The sequence below is a fragment of the Chelmon rostratus genome, chromosome 14, assembly GCF_017976325.1.
Source record: "Chelmon rostratus isolate fCheRos1 chromosome 14, fCheRos1.pri, whole genome shotgun sequence".
Lineage (NCBI taxonomy): Eukaryota > Metazoa > Chordata > Actinopteri > Chaetodontiformes > Chaetodontidae > Chelmon > Chelmon rostratus.
Genome location: NC_055671.1, coordinates 6,835,907 through 6,853,890, shown reverse-complemented (window position 1 = coordinate 6,853,890; position 17,984 = coordinate 6,835,907). Strand labels below are relative to the sequence as shown.

Sequence of the window (17,984 nt, the reverse complement as noted above, 5' to 3'; positions counted from 1 at the left end):
TATTAAGTGTCTCTTCTATTTTGTCTTACATTGTTCTGCTCCTCATGTACAGCTACACTTTATTCTTTTCATATTATTATCATACAGTCCTATGGGTGTGGAAAAAAGAAAAAAAGTTCACCAAAATGATTATCACATTTCTGGTCGTGATGCACCCACAGAGAATTGCCCCCTGGCCGCTCAGGTCTGCAGAGCGTCTTAAGCCTCTTTCAGTTCATTGTTGCAGTTCTAGGACCCAGAACTTATTTGTGCTGCTCTCATCAGCGTCATTCCCAGATGCCGCCCAGCAGTGAACGACAGACAGACAAAATCATGAATGCTAATGTTGCCCCATAGCTACTGAACGCCTAAATAGTCAACATTTGCTAGAATAATATTTGCTCCATCAGCTTTACAAGGTCGCATGTCAAACTTGTGCTTCAACTTGTTGTGCTGCTGCCAGGCGGCCAACAATCGGTGAATGCGGCTTTAAAGGAAGCTACCAATATAAATGCACCGATCTTGAGGTTGTTAAAATCATTTGTAATTCCACCATCAGGAGGCTGGAAACAGCAGATGAATTCTGGGATTTGAACCCAGAGTGACAGAGCTGATCCACTCTGCTGCCAGACGATGCTTCTATGTATCTATAGCCGCCCAATATCTGTCAGATTTATTGATCGAGAAAAGATATAACCTTTAAAGAGCTCCCTAATAGTGGCTTTGGTGCAGACTTCTGAAGTAAAAGACACTCTCAGTAACTGCATGTCCTCACTACAGGCCTCCTCGTCCACTGTGACTAAACTGCCATACATCCCATTAGTTGTTGCTTTTTGAACGGGAGCATGTAGCAGACAGATATTTGTACTTCTATCTCCAGCACCTTCCAGCCTGCAATATGTTTCTCTCACTCTTTATTAGGCCTACTTTGCACCCTCCTTAGTTATGCTGACTTCCTCTCACAATTTAAAAGCTTTTCAGGACCGGGAGGTATTAGATTAAAGCGTAAAGTGGATTCCTTGGCAAATCGATTCGAGGTGTAACAGTGTAGGGGAGCTTCTCAGATATTCCAGTCCTTCTAATGCATTAAAGGCCCTGCACACCCACACAGGTGTTTTTCAGCTATTCTGGCTGATTACGCCTCCACTCTCGCTGATGTTGGGCAGAGATATGATCGGAAATTATGTCAGTGTTGAAGAAGTTGTTGTGCCTGTAGCAAAAGTAACAGGACGAATTACTACAAAGTCTGATAGAGTTAGAGCAGTTCAAAATGTGAAGATCAAACACCTTACTTCCCTTTAAACACTGGAACCTGCAGATCATTTAGCGTTTTGTTTTTTTTTAAATCTCATTTCATTCATTCATTCAACTAGACTTGTTTTTGTGCAGCTGCCCTTTAGAATAAAAAAAACATATTTTTCAGATGTTTCTTCTTCTACTGTGCGTTTAAAGTGCACCTCCCGTTAAATGAACAAAGTTGCAGACGTTTGCTATCCAATCAATTTCCAGTCCAAGAAGTCCCTGCATCATCAAAAACGGCAGAAAGTGAGCTTACAGTAGACGCAAGAAGGCTTAATTGAAAATAAAGTGCTCATAATAGCGGTGTAGTCCTCCTCCCCCTCACGTTTCTGCCTGTCCCCCTACTTCCCTCCCTTTTGTTTACTACCACCTTCCTTGACTTGTAATTGGGACCACATTTATCATCAGGTCAATCAATTTGATGCTTCATTCAAGTGTAGCCTCCATCTCAGATGTTCATCTCTCCTCACATCTCTTTCCAAAATCTGTCACTGGCTTTTCTCCACTGGCCGGACCTTAAATAATCTCCATATCGCCGCACGTAGAATTAAAAAGGACACCTGGAGTTGAAGCCATCAGCTGACAAGAAGTAAGGATTCATAGATTTTTTAGTGTCTTTGCATGTGGGATGAGGAGCTTGTTTAATAATGTGTCATATGAACAGAATGCAATGATGCAGATGGCAGAATTACTAAAACACACAGTAAGCAGAAGAAATCTGCCTGCGAGTATGACCATACATTGTTATGTAGTGGCTTGTAAAGATCCAGTTGTATTTGTTTTTGATACTAGAATGACCTTTCAGTGGAAACTGTGCAGTAACGTTAGTATTTTGGAGTTTTTCCGTTCTTGAATTATTTACAATGACAAAGCATCAGAGAGTTTTCTGACCATGATTTATGCAGGGGGGGGGGGGGGGGGGGGGGAGTTTTGTGCGAGCGATTCAAAAACCACCAAATTTCGCTTTTCCTGCAGTATTCTTCCCCATGTGTTCCACGGCGCTTTCTGATTAACACTGATCATTTATTCATTTTCCCTCAGAATAATCGTTCCTCCATCCATTTCGGCAAACGTCCCGCGTACGGCACCGTGTTGTGATTTATGTAGCCAGAGCAGGAAGACACCTGTTTCATTGCAGTTGGACTGTGTTCAGTTTTCGTAAGAACAGGGAGACAGCAGCTCTCACACAGATTGAATTGGAGGAGCTAAATGTGTTTAACAGTTTATTTGGTGAGTGCATAGAATAAATCCAATTCTGCTGCTCAGCAAAAGAGATGGAGCACAAAGTATTTGCTGGGAAAGATGGAGAAAGATGTGTCATGGTCTGTCTCATTATGAAAAACAAACACTCATTTTCCAAATGCATCTACATACTTTACAAACCAATGCACTTCTCTAATGTGTTGCAATAATGCTGCTATATGCCAGTCTGCTTCTCATTTGTTTCTTAAACCCAACTAACGTACATGCTCAATTACTAATGAGCGATGAGAGACCATCTGTTTATTACATCTAACATTGTTAAGAGGTTGCATCTGTTACTGAATTAGTGCAAAACTGCTCTAAACGTACTGTATGTCGAACAATGTGCATTTTCTATGGGAGATGAATGATATACAGCAGAAATGGTGTCTGATTTGAAAAAGTCCTTTTTTGTACCTGGTCACGCAGTTTCATTATCTGTGCTGAGATGCTTCATATACGTAAAAGCTGTAGTGAATCATATGTTTATGTTAGATGAAATCCCACCCCTTTCATTTCCTGTAAAGAGTAAAAAAAAAAAAAAAAAGGATGATCAGGAAGACATGTGAAGCATTTCCTCCAATCAGATGTGACGGATCTGCCAATGTGCTGATCAATACAGCGGCATGGTGTGATGGTGTGTACCTGGCTGGCAGGTTGCTTTTTCCACTGCGCTGGTGAATAACACACGTGTGAACACCTGTGTGTCCAGTCAACAGAGGAACATTTGAATCTCTTTAACTACAGCAAATGTTCAGAGAATCCATTTTGGTTGAATTTGCTCACTGAATCATGTTTGAAATGAAACGTATTTAGGAACAAAGATGCTACGCTAACACTGGCTTTAATCAAATAGTATATCAGGTACAGTATGCATCATTTTATTTGTTTATATATTGAATATCCGACTAACATGAAATGAACCCAAAAAATAACATTCAGTGGGGAAGAGCGCACTGCTAACATCAGTTAGCTGGTTAGCTGCGCAACTGCAGCACATTAAACCAACCTGCAAATATCACTTCAATCCATTTAAGTTTTATGGTGGTCCTGACTGTTCAGTACCTCTGCTAACAGCATGCTGTCTGCTCAGGACTTGTCAGCTACAGCGCAGGTTTGTTTTTGTCTCTTGTTCACCTGCTGGGGCTCAGCCTGCCAGCTGCTGTCAATCAAACACAGACACGCCCCTCCAGAGGCTCAAGGAGACGAGGAGTATTTCTGATTTTTAACCAAGGTCCCTTTTTTTTATTCCTTTTAGTAATTAACTATTCTGACTACTCATCTGCACATACATTTCAAAGTCTGAATGAGCCTTTTTCTACATTCAAGTAGCTTCTGGCTGTTACAGATGTTTGCTGACAGCTTCAAATGACTGGAGAGAGAGTGGCAGTGACACAGCAGAACAGCCTCTGCACTCAGTAACGTCCAATCACATCAGTGAGCCAATGGGATCGCTCGGTCTGCTCGATCCCACCATCCTGCTCTTCTGTCGTGGAGTGCCGCGCTTTCTCCCATAAACGCCACCTCTGACCTCCTCACGGGTAGAAAATGTGCGAACAGACGACCAGCACAGAGCTCATTCAGACCACTCTATCATTTTCCTCACCAGCACCTTTGTGCAGCAGAGGTGTCCTTCGTTTGCCGGGACTTTTCCGACCTCCAGCTCCTCTCACCTGTCCTAAAATTTGTGTGCAAATCCGGCTTTGTTTCCCTTCACAGCTAAGGAATATGTTTCTGTTCTGTTAAGTGGGATGAGCTGAGGTATTGTTTCAAGAGGAACTTGGAACTGGAGCTAGTAGCAGTACAAGGTCACTGGCACTGGTACAAGGCATCCAGACAATAACCATTTATACATAAATATATGTCCCAACATAACTTAAATGAACATAATGTGTTACTTTCTGCTCCTGATCAGGATGAACTTTATTCACATTGATTCTGTCAGGAGGCAACATGGCTCCACACAAACTTTTGATGCTGAAACAAACAAGTTGTTTTTGTGATTGATTGCCCCGGTAAGTGCTTGAGTAACAGGCTCATATATTTGATCTTGGGTACGCGCCCACTTGGCTCAATAATCTTAGTTTTCTGTCTGTTTGTCTCTCTTTCAAAAACAAGAAAAACATTACCTCACTTATTTCTTTTGCACAGCCTCACTTTGGTGTTTTCCTGAAGCCCGCTCAGTGACGCTATTACGTACATTGTTTATGCCATAACAGTAAAATAACAGCAAATATTGCCTTTCCTTAGTGCAGTGCTGCAGTGACAAAGATATGACAGAAATTAGCATTAACATTTTTATTATTAGCCGTGCTGGCAGCATGGCCCTTTGAATGGCAGCATCAGTCCATCATCTGTCACTGCGTCACTTCCGTCCGACTGATCATCTCTCAGCAACTACTGGACGGATGCAATTTAGCTCACATATTCACGGTTCCCAGATGTTGAATCCTATCTGGTGACTTTTTATCAAACATTCGGAAATGTTAGCCTGCTGCCATGCTAAGCTATTATGTATATGTAGTCAGTATTATGCATGTCAGCATTGTTATTATGAGTATGTTAGCATGCTGATAGTTGCTCATATCAAAGCACATTGCAGCCTTGAACAACCATTAGCATGGATGTATGCTCTCGTCGTCTGGTTGTAAATAAGGCTGAAGCTTAGAGAAATTAATGTACCTCTTAAAATACATGATTATAATTTATATTTATTTAATTTATATAATTTGAGCATTTGACAAGTGGGCTGAACAGACTGCAGCTCAGGGTAAGCGAGGATGTAGTGAAACTTTGTTTAAAGGAAAAAAAATCCTTGCAGTTTGATTAGGTTAACTATGGCATCATGATGTGTGAGAGGAATTTCTGAGTCTCCTGGATCTGCTGAGAAACCTTATCCCAAACCCTGTAAACACACACACACGCACACACACACACACACACACACACACACACACACACACACACACACACACACACACACAGAGAAAGAGAGCAGCAGCAGTTCTGTCAAGCAGCTTGTGAGGAAGATGGGATATTGAGAGCAGGGTGGCTGAGCTGGCTTCCCCCGGCAGAGTCAGGAGCACCGGTCGGACCTCTGTGAATCCGCTGCTGCCACTGCTGCACCCTGCACGTGCAGTGTCACAGGAGAAAACTGTGGAATATGAAAAACAAACTAAACCTGCACGCTGAAGAAACTGAATAAATCCAAAACCTGGCTCCAGCTTCATCATCATCTCCACCTTCATCTGTGCTGCTCTCTCTCTCTCTCTCTCACTCACTCTGTATATAAAGTCAGTTGGATTATCTTTTTCTCTCTTGGGTGCTCAGCAACAGCCTCACACACACACACACACGCCCTCATGCTAACACACACACCTCCCTGTATGCGCGACTGCCTGAACTCATGAAACATTCTGCATGAGGCGACTGGTACTCCGGATTCTTATGCTCCTTCATTTTGAGGTAAGCACATGCGGGCTGGACTGTCTGGCGCGCTGGTCAGTACCATACATCTTATGGACCCCGAGGGACTCTAAGTGGTAATAAAATGGGATCACTATGGCTATGACTGGGTTGCAGCAGCAGCAGCACTGTTGGCACTTAATGCAAGCTATATTACAATTTCCTTTTGTCTAGTGGTGTATAATCTGTCTGGCAGTCTGTGTTACAGTCTGAGGAGCGTATACAGCAGACAAACTGCATACTGGATGCTTTAGTGTACACGTCTTGTTTGGTAGATGTTGATTGGATGAGCAGTTTGCACATTCAGATGTTCTTATTAATTTGGGCCAGATTATGCTACAATAATGTATGTGGTGTTAAACAAAAAAAAAAGAAAAAAAAGGCATCATTGTGTTCTTTAATGAATTCATGAACTGCTGTACAGGTGCATTGGTGCTCACATTGACAATCACACATGCATCATTGTATTTGTCTTTGTTTTCTTAATGGATGTTTTACAAATGCATGAAATGTACAAATGTAAGAATCAGGCATTTAAAGTAACCTATAATATAGATGAGCTTTACACACACTGCTAACTTCAGGCTGCAATTTAGTAATTGGACAGTTTCAGTTTTTTGTGTATTCCCAGCAGCTGTAAAACAGTTTGGGGCACAAGTGTATTTTTTGCTGTCACTGTGTGACTGTTTATTGCTCTAATTTTGGATGAAGACCAACAGATCTGCTGACTAAAGAGCTGCAGTCACCAAACTTTGGAAGATGGGAGCTTGTTTTTCTTTTTTTTTTCTTCTGTCTTTTTTCTTCTGGCTTTCAGTCCAGTGATGCAGAGTGAATTGTAAGTGGCATGCCTACTGGTCCAAATGATAAAATCCTTCCCTCATAAATCATTTCCGAAATTTCCGGGGCAGAGGGAGTGTCTGACGCATCCGACGCCTTCTCAACTCCATTGCTTTAACAAGGTAAAGATGCATCAGAGTGCGGAGCCTTGGCTCCAGTTTCAGCTAAACCTACAATGAGATTGTCTTCATCCAGACTGGCAGATTCCCTTTTTCTTCTGCAACCAGAGCGACTGTGTGTGACACTGCCACACCTGATCGCTTTACCTTGCTGTTGCTTGTTGCCCTTCATCTTGGATTATCCTCACCACTGACAGCTTTTGTGTTTTTGAGAAAGCGAACATGTTGCATGATGAACTAGGTATTAAAATCTGTGTGTCTGGTTGTATCTAGTGTCCCCTCCTTCAGAGTGTGAGGTGGATGGGCTCCCCAGTGGTTACGGATCCAGGGACACCATCCTCAGGCCTGAGGCGAAGAAGGACTGGAAAAGACGTAGGCGTGGGCAACTGAGGCAGGTTAGCAGGTAAGATCATCTGTGTATTCATGACATGGGTCATTTATACTTTATAGCCACTCATGCAATCCCATCCGTTCGAAGTGTCAGGCGGGTCACATGATGGACGTTTTATCGGGGATGTGGCATTAACCGTGTGTCAGCAGTGTGGTGAGGCCTGAGTCCATTTAATGCCTCGTGTGCAGCTAATAGGCAGGCTGCTGCAGGCGTGCATGCAGGCGGGGTTGCTGTCAGGCGCCGCGGTCAGTGTGAAACCTTTGTGTTTGTGTGGTTGCCGATGTTTCAGCTGCAGCAGCTGGGATTCAGGCCACAGCAGCGCTAAGGCTGGCAAAGAGAAACAGCAGCCTGCATTCGGACTGACTGGAGGTGCGGCCATGCGCTGCTCCACCGTCCTCTGCATCCTCACGCTGGTGCTTCTCTACTTGGTGCTGGGAGCTGTGGTGTTCCGCGCCTTGGAGGCTCCACAAGAGGAGGGCAAGCACATGCAGCTGCAGGACACCCGGCGGGACTTCTTGTTGAACTTCACATGCATTAGTCCCGACAACCTACAGGACCTCATAGAGGTACAGTAGAGCCACTCATTTTCTAGCTTTAAGTTTGGAATATTTTCAAGTGTTTATCAGATACACAAGCACCTATGGGTGGTGTAGTCTCAGGACAGCTAAGATATTCTTCCCCTCTGTTCTTATAGTTCCTTTTTTTTTGCCTTGTGAGCCCTTAAAATGAAGCAATATCAGTAATATCATGGCCATTGACATGAGTTGTGAGCAGTTGTGCCATTTTCTGCATTTTCCTTCATTTGAAGAATTGTTATGGGTCTGACGAGGTAAAATTGTTCTGTGTTTCACAAAAAAGTTGATATTTTGGGTTTCATCTTGTGACCCCATAGATTTAATCTGGGAGCCCTTTGGGGGTCCTGATCACCAGTTTGGGAGCCACTGAAACGTAATCTAAAACCATCTTGTGACCAACTATAATGCTGCGGTACATCCTCCCTTTCATTGTCATGCAGATGTGACAGCTGTCTGATTTATGGGTGGCTTTGCAGGCTAAAATTTGCTGCTAAATTGTTTCAGTATGCTCAAAGTTGAAATGTCATGAAAGGAATATGTGAAAATTAAACTGAAATTTTGAGAGTGAAAGCTGGAATCAAGGAGGCAAAGAGAGAGACATCAGGAGAGAGAGACCTCAACATCAAACCATGTGACGAGCAATCCAGATCATCACAGGCTTCAAAGGCAGAAGCACCCCCATCGTCTGTGAGGACATGTTGCCAGATGAGCTTTACGCTTCGACACATTTTATGCTCACTTTGATCTACTCAACAACGAGTCAGCTGTCAAGTCTACTCCGCCTCCAGAGGACCGGCCACTGCCACTATCCACGGCGGATGTGAGAAAAAGCCTGCTGAGAGTGAATATGAGTATGAGCTGGGCCTGATATCATCTCTGGCCCTGTGCTAAAAACATGTGCCAGCCAGCTAGTTGGTGTTATTACTGAGATTTTTAGTGTATCGCTGTCACAGGAGAGAGTCCCCACCTGCTCCCAGACAGCTGCCATCGTCCCTCGACCTAATAAGTTTGTAGTGTTTAATCTAAACAACTACCGCCCCGTGGCAATCACCCGTGTTTTGAGAAACTGGTTTTTCAGCACATCAAAGACAAGACCCCAGCCAACCTGGCCCCTCGCCAGAACCAACAGATCCACAGAGGATGCCATCTCCACGGCCCCCCACTCAGTCTTCACAGACCTCAAAAAAATCACACCCACATCAGAAAGTTATTTGTTAATTTCAGCTCTGCTGATTTCAAATCTCCCCCATGAAGCAAACTTAACTCTCTGGGCTTGAGAACCAAACAGCAATAGGATGCTGGACACCAGACAGCTTGGATCGGTGGTCACACCTCCTTCACTCTAGTGCTCAACACTGGAGCCCCTCAGTGCTGAGTGCTCTGCCCCCTCCTGTTCATGCTGTACACCTATGACTGCAATCCCATATATGGAGGAAACTCATCATCATCAAACCCATCATCAACCGGGTTTTGGGTTGATTGATTTTATCAGCCCCCCCCCCCCCCCCATCTGCATCAGTGGAGGTGAGGTGGAGCAGGTGAACAGTTTTAGGTTCCTGTGAAACAGCATCGAAGAAAACCTGTCACCGGTCATCTCACATCTCCACCCTGGTAAAGAAAGCTCAGAAATGACTGCGTTTCTAAAGGAAACTCATAAAGCTCTTGTTAACGTTTACAGAGGAGCAAAGGAAATCTTCATGACTGGAAATGTCACAGACTGGCAAGCTTTGTGCACAGCCGAGGGCAGGAGGTCTTTGCAGCAGGTGATTAAAACCATCCAAAGCACCGTTGGCGCCCATCATCAGTGAAGTGAGGAGCCCAATGCATATTAAAAGACAACACCCACCCCAGCCACCTCCTGTTCACCCTGCAGCTTTCTGGCAAGCAATACAGAAGTAACTGCTGCTGTATCACCGGACTACAGAGCAGCTTCTGTCCCCAGGCTGTGAGACTCAATTCATCCTCTGCACTCCACCATAAAAAGAAATTGCATTTTGCACAAAATGCATTGCAAATTGCATTTTGTTGTGCAACCCTGTGTTGTAGACTGACAAATAAATGACCCTTGAATGGCTTTATTGATCACATTCTTACATATTCTTTATTATTACAGAGAGGTGAAATTTTGTGTTCACTTTAATTTGATTATCTACCTCGATGTAACAAGGTCTCAGTAACTGAACCTGCAAATTGTGCATGCAAAAGTGACGCTGCCACTGTACAAACTCACAGGTTGTTGTTATTTACTTATAAACAAAGTCCAAAGAACATCTGAACCTTAGAGACTGACTCCTGTGTGATCTCCTGTGGCTAAAAATATAGTTTGGCCTGGTGTCTGACAGATAGCTGTCCCTGCTTCACATTTTCTAGTTAATGGGAACTTGGTTGACTCTGACAGTACAGCGTGTTGACCCTTCAGGTTTGTAGAGTGTTTGGCAGTGGTCAGTGAAGCTCTCTGTGACCCTGTGGAGCAGTGCAGCATGGCTGTGGGCCAAAGAACAGGTGTGGTGGTCAGAGCAGCTATGTAAGGATGGGTGAGTCTAGCCTAGTGTGTGTGTGTGTGTGTATTTGTGAGTGCATGAAAGCTGATCCATATAGGTTAAGCATTGCAAGCCAGGTTGGCAACTGTGCTGTGATCCTAAGATGTTTGTCATCTTTCCAGAATGAAAGTTGTAAATTACTGTTCTAGCCTGCAAAGTGATCTATAGATGCCGCGGCTGACATTTGCAAAAAGGTTAAAGGGACTGCAGCACGTGACAGAAGTAAACAGTGCATCCTGTATCAATGAAAACACTGTAAGGACAATGAGGACACATGTACTAAAGTTCATAATATTAGCAGTGAACGGATGATTAATATGGAATGCCAACATGTTCGATATTCAACAACAATCCTTAAGTTATTCTGAATCAACCAATCTGAATTGGGCCGTTGTAAATAAACACAGTACACAGACACCGTAACTAAACCTCTTTAGCTTTTAAGCCTTAACATTAGCTTAGCAAGGCTACAACCTGTAGGCCTACCTTGCCAGCTGACTAGCTAGGCCAGCATGTGAGCTTAGATCATTATCATTATATTACTTAGTGTCAAAGTGAAGAGCCAGCGCTAGCAGTGTTAGCTAGCATCTGTTGGCCAGAGCAACCACAGAGAAAGACTTTTTGATCTTCACAGAGCTGTTGAGGTAACTCTGAATTTACCAGTAATGTTAGCTGCTGCGCTGTCTCTCCACTTTTGACGTGGAATAAACCAAACTCAGGACCTGCCTAGCCAGCTACATAGATGACATGTACAGCCTCAATAAACTGAATAAATCAAAGGAGATGTCAGTTCTGTGTCTGTGTAATGTTTGTGTATTTACAGCAGCAGCAGCTGGATAGTTTATTCAGAATGATATTTATGTTGCTGCCGCTCAGGCTAACAGCAGCTAACTGGCTAAATGTGGTTATTGAGGCTGCTCCTTGAAGAGACAAGGTGGCATGTGATTGGCTCAAAGGTGAGAGGTCGGTGACAACACCACTGCCATGGTGATATAAAAGTGATATAATTAAATAAAAAATGAATTAAATGGAACAAAAAGACTTTTAAAAATGGTTGAAATTGAATTTTGAATATGCATATTATGAAAATGAAAGCGATTAAATAACATTTAGAACCTTTTTTCAATTTTCCTAAATTATTTCACAAAATTGTTAATTCATTCATATGGTTGTTTTATAATTACTTATTATTTAAAAATTAATACTTTGAGTTCCCACAGATGAAACTACTGACTAACTACTAACTCATTCATCTTTAAGAATGAAGGATTGATACAAAGAGTCTGTTGCCTTTATAAAACAAAAGCTTCCAATACAATGCTGGAAAATATGGATTTTTATTTGTTGGTGGGACTTGATTGTACCTGTTGTTAGGGGCTGTGGGGAAAATCTAGAAAAATCATTGAGATAGTTCAGACAAAGCTGGCGCTATTAAAACCGAATCACATGTGCACTTACTGACAGCTTACACAAGATCTGGACTCATCGTATTCATGAGTGAACCAGGCAGCTGTTCTACAGTCATTCTTCAGATGTTGTTCTCTTCAACAAGCAGCATTGTGGGTCAGGTTTCACTGAACCAGAGTCAGCTGATGCTTCAACAGGTCTTCAATAGATTACGAGTTCCTTCTCGCTACACTGTGTTTGCAACTTGAGCAACGTGAGATGTCATATACCGCACAACGCTGCTCCTGTGCAGTCGTACATTTTCTACCACTCACTATTAATGTGGCTGATGATGTTTATGGTGATGGTATATGTTGTGATGGCTGTGACGCAGCTGGGATGCAGGTGTGACTGTGTGGTCTGGCCAGTCATCTGTGCTGGTCCTCCTGCTGGATGTCAGAGAATAATACACAGTAGATTGTTTTCTAACTGAAGAATCTATTACAGCTGAAGGAAACAGTGTAATTGTACATTTTCATTATTATTTTTTACTTTTTCATTTGACATTTTTTCTATGGCTTAAAAAAGCCACACAAAGCTGCCAAACACTGCTGTAGCCTGTGGCTTGTATTTCCCTCTACAGTCTTACTCTACCCTGTGTCATTTGCTGATATTATAGCACTGAAATGCAGCTAAATGAGCTGAGGAATAGACAAATAGTTCAGACAAACTCCCTGCTGTGGTGAACAGACTGAACCAGGGGCTGATGTGCACATGGCTAACCTCATAATTCACCCTCAGCCCGAAATTCCTTTAATACAACATTAGCCAGCTGAGGAATAAAAATAACTTTTATTTAACTTTTATAACATTACCCTCGAGGACTTAAAGAATAACACATGGAGGCTTTATATTATCTTCGGATGGTGTCACTGCTGTGCTGTGATAGGAGGGACTATTCATCTTTTGAATGCAAAATATAAACACATGAATGTAAGAAACTCTAAGATGCTGCAATGTTAGTAAATTTATATATGAAAAATGGTCAGTTAATGCTGTTTCTATATGTACAGCATGTTTGTGTAAGTCAGTGCCTCACTTGGGCCACCTGAGTCAGAAAAGTCTGGACACACCACTGCTGCCTGGTCCCACCCAGTAACGAGTGATGGATTAGTTTTTCTTTGGATACTAATCAAAGTGTGCATTTTTAACCATCTGCATACAAATACAAGATTCAAAAGATACACATATGACACACATAATTTTTTTTAAAAAGGTGAATAAATAGATTTCAATAAAATTGATTCAAAACTAACTACTGGCCATATGAAAATAACACTTAGTCAAATAACAGTGAAGTACAACTAATTACACTGCTCAAAATGGGCTCTACATATTGGCCATGCTTCCACTAATTAGGAGCTTCAGTCAATGAAATTAATGTACAACTGGAATTGGAAAAGCAATCAATCAGTGTTCCCCAATGAGCTGATGCAGATAGCTTCCACCAGACACCGCCATGTCTCCGAGATCATAAACCTCTAATTTATTAGAAGTAATAATGTCTGCAGAGGCCATATTAAATCACAATTTCATCATAGTCAGTTTTAAATTCAGAGTTAACAAATGTCTACAAGTACCGGCAGACACAAAGCAGGTAATTAGATCGAGGAATTAGATTATCTGCGCTGGCAGTGGTTCGATACACTCGGGACAGAACGGAGCCGTCACAGTTGTACATCACCAGTCACGTCTTTGTTGCTGACTGCCTGCTGCTGATGCAGTGACAAAGCATTTTCTGCACTACAGCATTTCCACCATGACTGGTAAGTAATAAATAGATTGACATTTAATTGGACAATAAAAAGAAACTCATGAGTGAGCCTTGTCAGAAATAAATCATGTATACCGTTTCATTAATGGGCCCATTTACTAATTTGTAAGGTTTTGTGAACCCCTCTTTTTATTGTCTAATTAAGTATCAATTACTGAACAGTTTCATAAAGAAACCACTGAACTCCCCTCTCCTCCACCATCCCATCCCAGGAAGTCGTGGAGGCCGTCGGTGCAGGAGTGGATCCCAGCAGCAACGTCACCTTTGTCAGCCAATGGGATCTGGCCAGTGCCTTTTTTTTCTCAGGGACAATCATCACAACCATTGGTGGGTGTCCGGTAGAACCATTAAGTCCAGCAAAACTGTGACTTGTGACTGGAATCTGTTTAGTTTCTGCCCTTTTATCCATGTGTTTTCATATCAGCTGCTCTTTCACCTCTGACCCCGCATGTCCAGGTTTTGGAAACATCTCCCCCAAGACAGAAGGAGGGCAGCTGTTCTGCATTTTCTACGCGCTGGTGGGAATCCCGATGTTTGGTATCTTGCTTGCTGGAGTCGGAGACCATCTGGGTACTGGGCTGAGGAAAACCGTTGCCAAAATAGAGACTCTCTTCCTGGTCAGACCCTCAACAGAGCTTTCAGTATCGTCCTTGCTTACACTGTACACATACTTCCCTTTATTTGTCTCATTGCACTACGTTGTTTCACCCTGCTGACAGAAATGGCGAGTTAGTCCAACCATTGTGAGGGTGATCTCAGCCGTCCTGTCCATCCTGCTGGGTTGCCTGCTCTTTGTTGCAGTGCCTATCCTGGTTTTCCAGGAGGTGGAGAAGTGGACTCTTCTGGAGGCGGCCTACTTTGTAGTTATCACCCTGACGACAGTGGGATTTGGTGACTATGTTGCAGGTACACAACAATTAATCAACCACCCATCACCTGACAGAGTGTACAGCCTCTCTGAAGGGAAATGATATGGAGGCACCCTTTCTCAGGGCTGGACTGTCAGCTGCCTGGTACCCTGAAATAAGAGGGCCCCCAGAAATGAAATGTTAGTGTAAAAAATACAATAATACATCCTGAGTTCCAAGTTTTAATAAGGTAAATTATAGGAGTATTATTAGAAAAGAAATACTTAGATGCTCAAAGGGAGCCTGCTCATTGTTATACTGTATTGCTGGATTATTATTATTGATAAATTGACATGTAAGTTATATTTTAATGTTGCAGCTGGCTGAGAGGTGAAGCATATTTTAATTACTTTATATATTGTTGTCCTGTTTGTTCTCATGTAAGCTGGTTATTTGTTTTGGGAGTAAAAATCATAATCAGTAAGTAACTATGTCGTACAAAAGTACAATAGAAGTGGAGTGCAGTAGTCACAGAAAGGAGAAATATTCAAGTAGAGTAAAAGTACCTAAAGTACAAGTAAGTAAAGAAGTTATATCTCGATAGAAGCAGAAAATGTGCTGTTTCCATGAGAGGTTTATGAGAGGGAAGCAGAGGAAAACCAAAGTCAATGATTGTATCCATGAAATTCAGTAACCTCTTTAAAACCAAAGGTCTGCTGCTTCCCTAAATCTCTTAATCTATCCTCGTCCCACCTGCATGCAGAGAGGAGAGTAGGGTTTATTTTTGCCCTCAGGTCACGTCATACTTGGGGTAGCCAGAGGGGCACATCAGAGGCCAAGGTGAATGAAAACGTCTAACACATCCCCATTAAGTATTCTACAGGATTTTTTTTAAAACAGGGCCTGAACCCCGTATACAGCACTGAGAGCTTGTCATCGTGCTTTAATACACTGATCAATAAAACTTTACTCGGGTCATTTCCCTGTTTGTAGGCAGCTAACGTGAAAACTCTGTTTCCATTGCAGTCTAACTTGCGAGTATCTGACTTGTGCTTGCTTTTGCATCTTTTTTTCGTTGAATTTATTGATCTGTAGATGAGTTGCTGGTATGACTTAATTAGTCATCCGTAAATATGACTGTCAGTTGTGATGCATTAAGTTCACTTAGCACAGACAATTTACATTCAACTCGTGAATTATTGAGGATTTTGTTCTTGTAACCGATGAATTATTGATCAGCTAATCTGCTGTATAGCATCTCCGATCCTAAATGCTTATTTACTCCACAGTAAAGGATGGGTGGATGAATGTGTTGCCTTTATCCACTGCTACTGTATGCTGTATCCCTTTGCATCTCCTCAAAGGGAATTCTGGAAACGAGGGGAGTGACCACTGGTATAAGCCTTTGGTGTGGTTCTGGATCTTGCTGGGTCTTGCCTACTTTGCATCTATCCTGACAATGATTGGTAACTGGCTTCGGGTTCTGTCTAAGAAGACCAGAGCTGAGGTGCTTCTTCTCCTCTTACATTGGTTTCATCATGTCTTGTCTCTACCACTTCCTTTCCGTCATCTCTGGTTTTTATCCCCTTCTCTTAGATGGAGGAACTTCGAGCCCACGCCACTGACTGGACTCAGAACATCCAAAATATGTCGGTGGATTTTCGCATTGCGGGAAAAATCGATGACCCCTTCAAGCGGCGTCGGCGAAAGCGCCGCCATGGCCCTCACAGCCATGGTCACAGTGTGTCAGCTACTGGGGACCCTGAGGGGAAAGAAGAGCGGCGTGACAATCAGACAGAGTCCGGATCCTACTCCTCCTCCTCCTCCTCCTCGAACGAGTCAGGGTCTGAATCAGAAACAGACTCTCAGGCCACTCAGACGGACCGAGTCCCCGAAGAAAAAAACGCAGAGCCTGAAAACGAGACTCTTCCGGACCCCCACCTGTCACAGCCTCTGGACTACTTTGGGGAGAACCTTGCGTTTATTGATGAGTCTTCAGATGCTCAGAGTGGTAAACTACATTTGGATCCTCTGCTGGATACATCACAACCAAACTCTGCACGCTCTCGTCACCCCAAGAGGAGACGCCACAGGAGACCTGTTCCACTGAGAAGCCCCAAAATCAACCGCTCCAACCACGTCAAGAAGGAGCCCAATGGAAACCCAAAACCAGTTCCAGGTCTACCACAATGAAGCCTTAAGATCGAAGCTGATTACAGAAGCTGCACTGCTAGCACAAGTATCAACTCGAGAAATATGAGATGTGTTCATAATCTGAGAAATATGAGATGTGTTCATAATCTGACAGGGTGTAGCAAGTTATCTGTGTATATGTACGGCTCACTTCCAGACACTTAAGGTGAAAACACGTTGCAGAAACCTTAGCCACTTGTGCTTTGCATTTAATCCTCTTAGCATGCGAGAGTGTGTATGCATCAATCAAAGGTGAAGTTACTTTTATGCTCCCATTACTTTCTTGAAAAGATTACTTTCGGGGGCATTTCCGCTTTATTTGATAGCGACAGCTGGAGAGAGACAGAACAGGCAGGGGAGGGGGGTGGGGGGTGGGGTGACAAGCAGCGTGCAGGTCGTTGAGGTAAGGTCTCAGGCTTAATGCATGGTACAGGTGAGCTACCTGGGTGCCTGTTCAAGTCGCTTTCTGAGGAGTGACTGCTCTCTGCTGGGTCAACACAGAAATGCACTACTGCTCTCTCAACATGAGGGCTAAAAACCAGGTCAGAATCTCGCCACAGCAGCGTGGTGCTCATGGTGAAGAGAGGGTTCTTTGGTCTGAGACAGTTGAATCCTGCCAACAGTTAAACGGGTACTAAACCGGCTCTTTTTGGTATGTAACAAAACTTTTTTTAAACACTGTGTACACCCATAATATTTGCATTTTGATGGCCAAATGCATTAATCCTACTGTACTGCTACATGTAATAAAGATTTTTTTCAAATGAATTCAGCACTGTGTCTTACAAGTGTGCTTAGTGCAGTATTATAAGATGCTGTTGCAGCTTATGAGGTTCTCTGGGAAACATGATAATAGCTGTTGAGCAAACATCATTTTTCTCATCAAATGTCAGGTTAGTGGCCTGGTGTACTAAGAATAACACATCCTCAATTTTCTTAGATTAAAAAGCAGGTCAGCATTTCTAACAAAGCTGGGGTCAAGCATTAAAAGGTGCATTCAGGAGAGCTGAATCACAACTGAATCACAATGGGGGTTTTATATGTTTCTCCAGACACTGAAAACCAGGACCTGGCTACAACATGAATCCCAAGCAGCAGGTTTCACAGCACTTAGTTGAAAATGTACTGCTCACAGTATCAGACACATCACTGAACTATTAGAAAATGTCCCACATCTCTTGGTTATTAAGCATTAGGTCATAAACCAAAGTAGACATTTTAACCTGATGATGCTGCTAGAGGAATAGTTATTAGAATTCATCTTCTGGACACCATG

The 17,984-nt window shown here is 42.9% G+C and overlaps 1 protein-coding gene across 1 annotated transcript; it reads left to right on the top strand.

Moving 5' to 3' along the window:
- Positions 1-7,709: 7,709 nt before the first annotated feature.
- LOC121617524 (potassium channel subfamily K member 4) lies at positions 7,710-16,708 on the top strand. Its single transcript, XM_041952717.1, has 6 exons — positions 7,710-7,898; positions 13,880-13,994; positions 14,124-14,284; positions 14,387-14,573; positions 15,880-16,022; positions 16,112-16,708. Exons 1-6 carry the CDS (start codon positions 7,710-7,712, stop codon positions 16,706-16,708), a joined length of 1,392 nt encoding a protein of 463 aa, XP_041808651.1.
- The last annotated feature ends 1,276 nt before the right edge of the window (positions 16,709-17,984 follow it).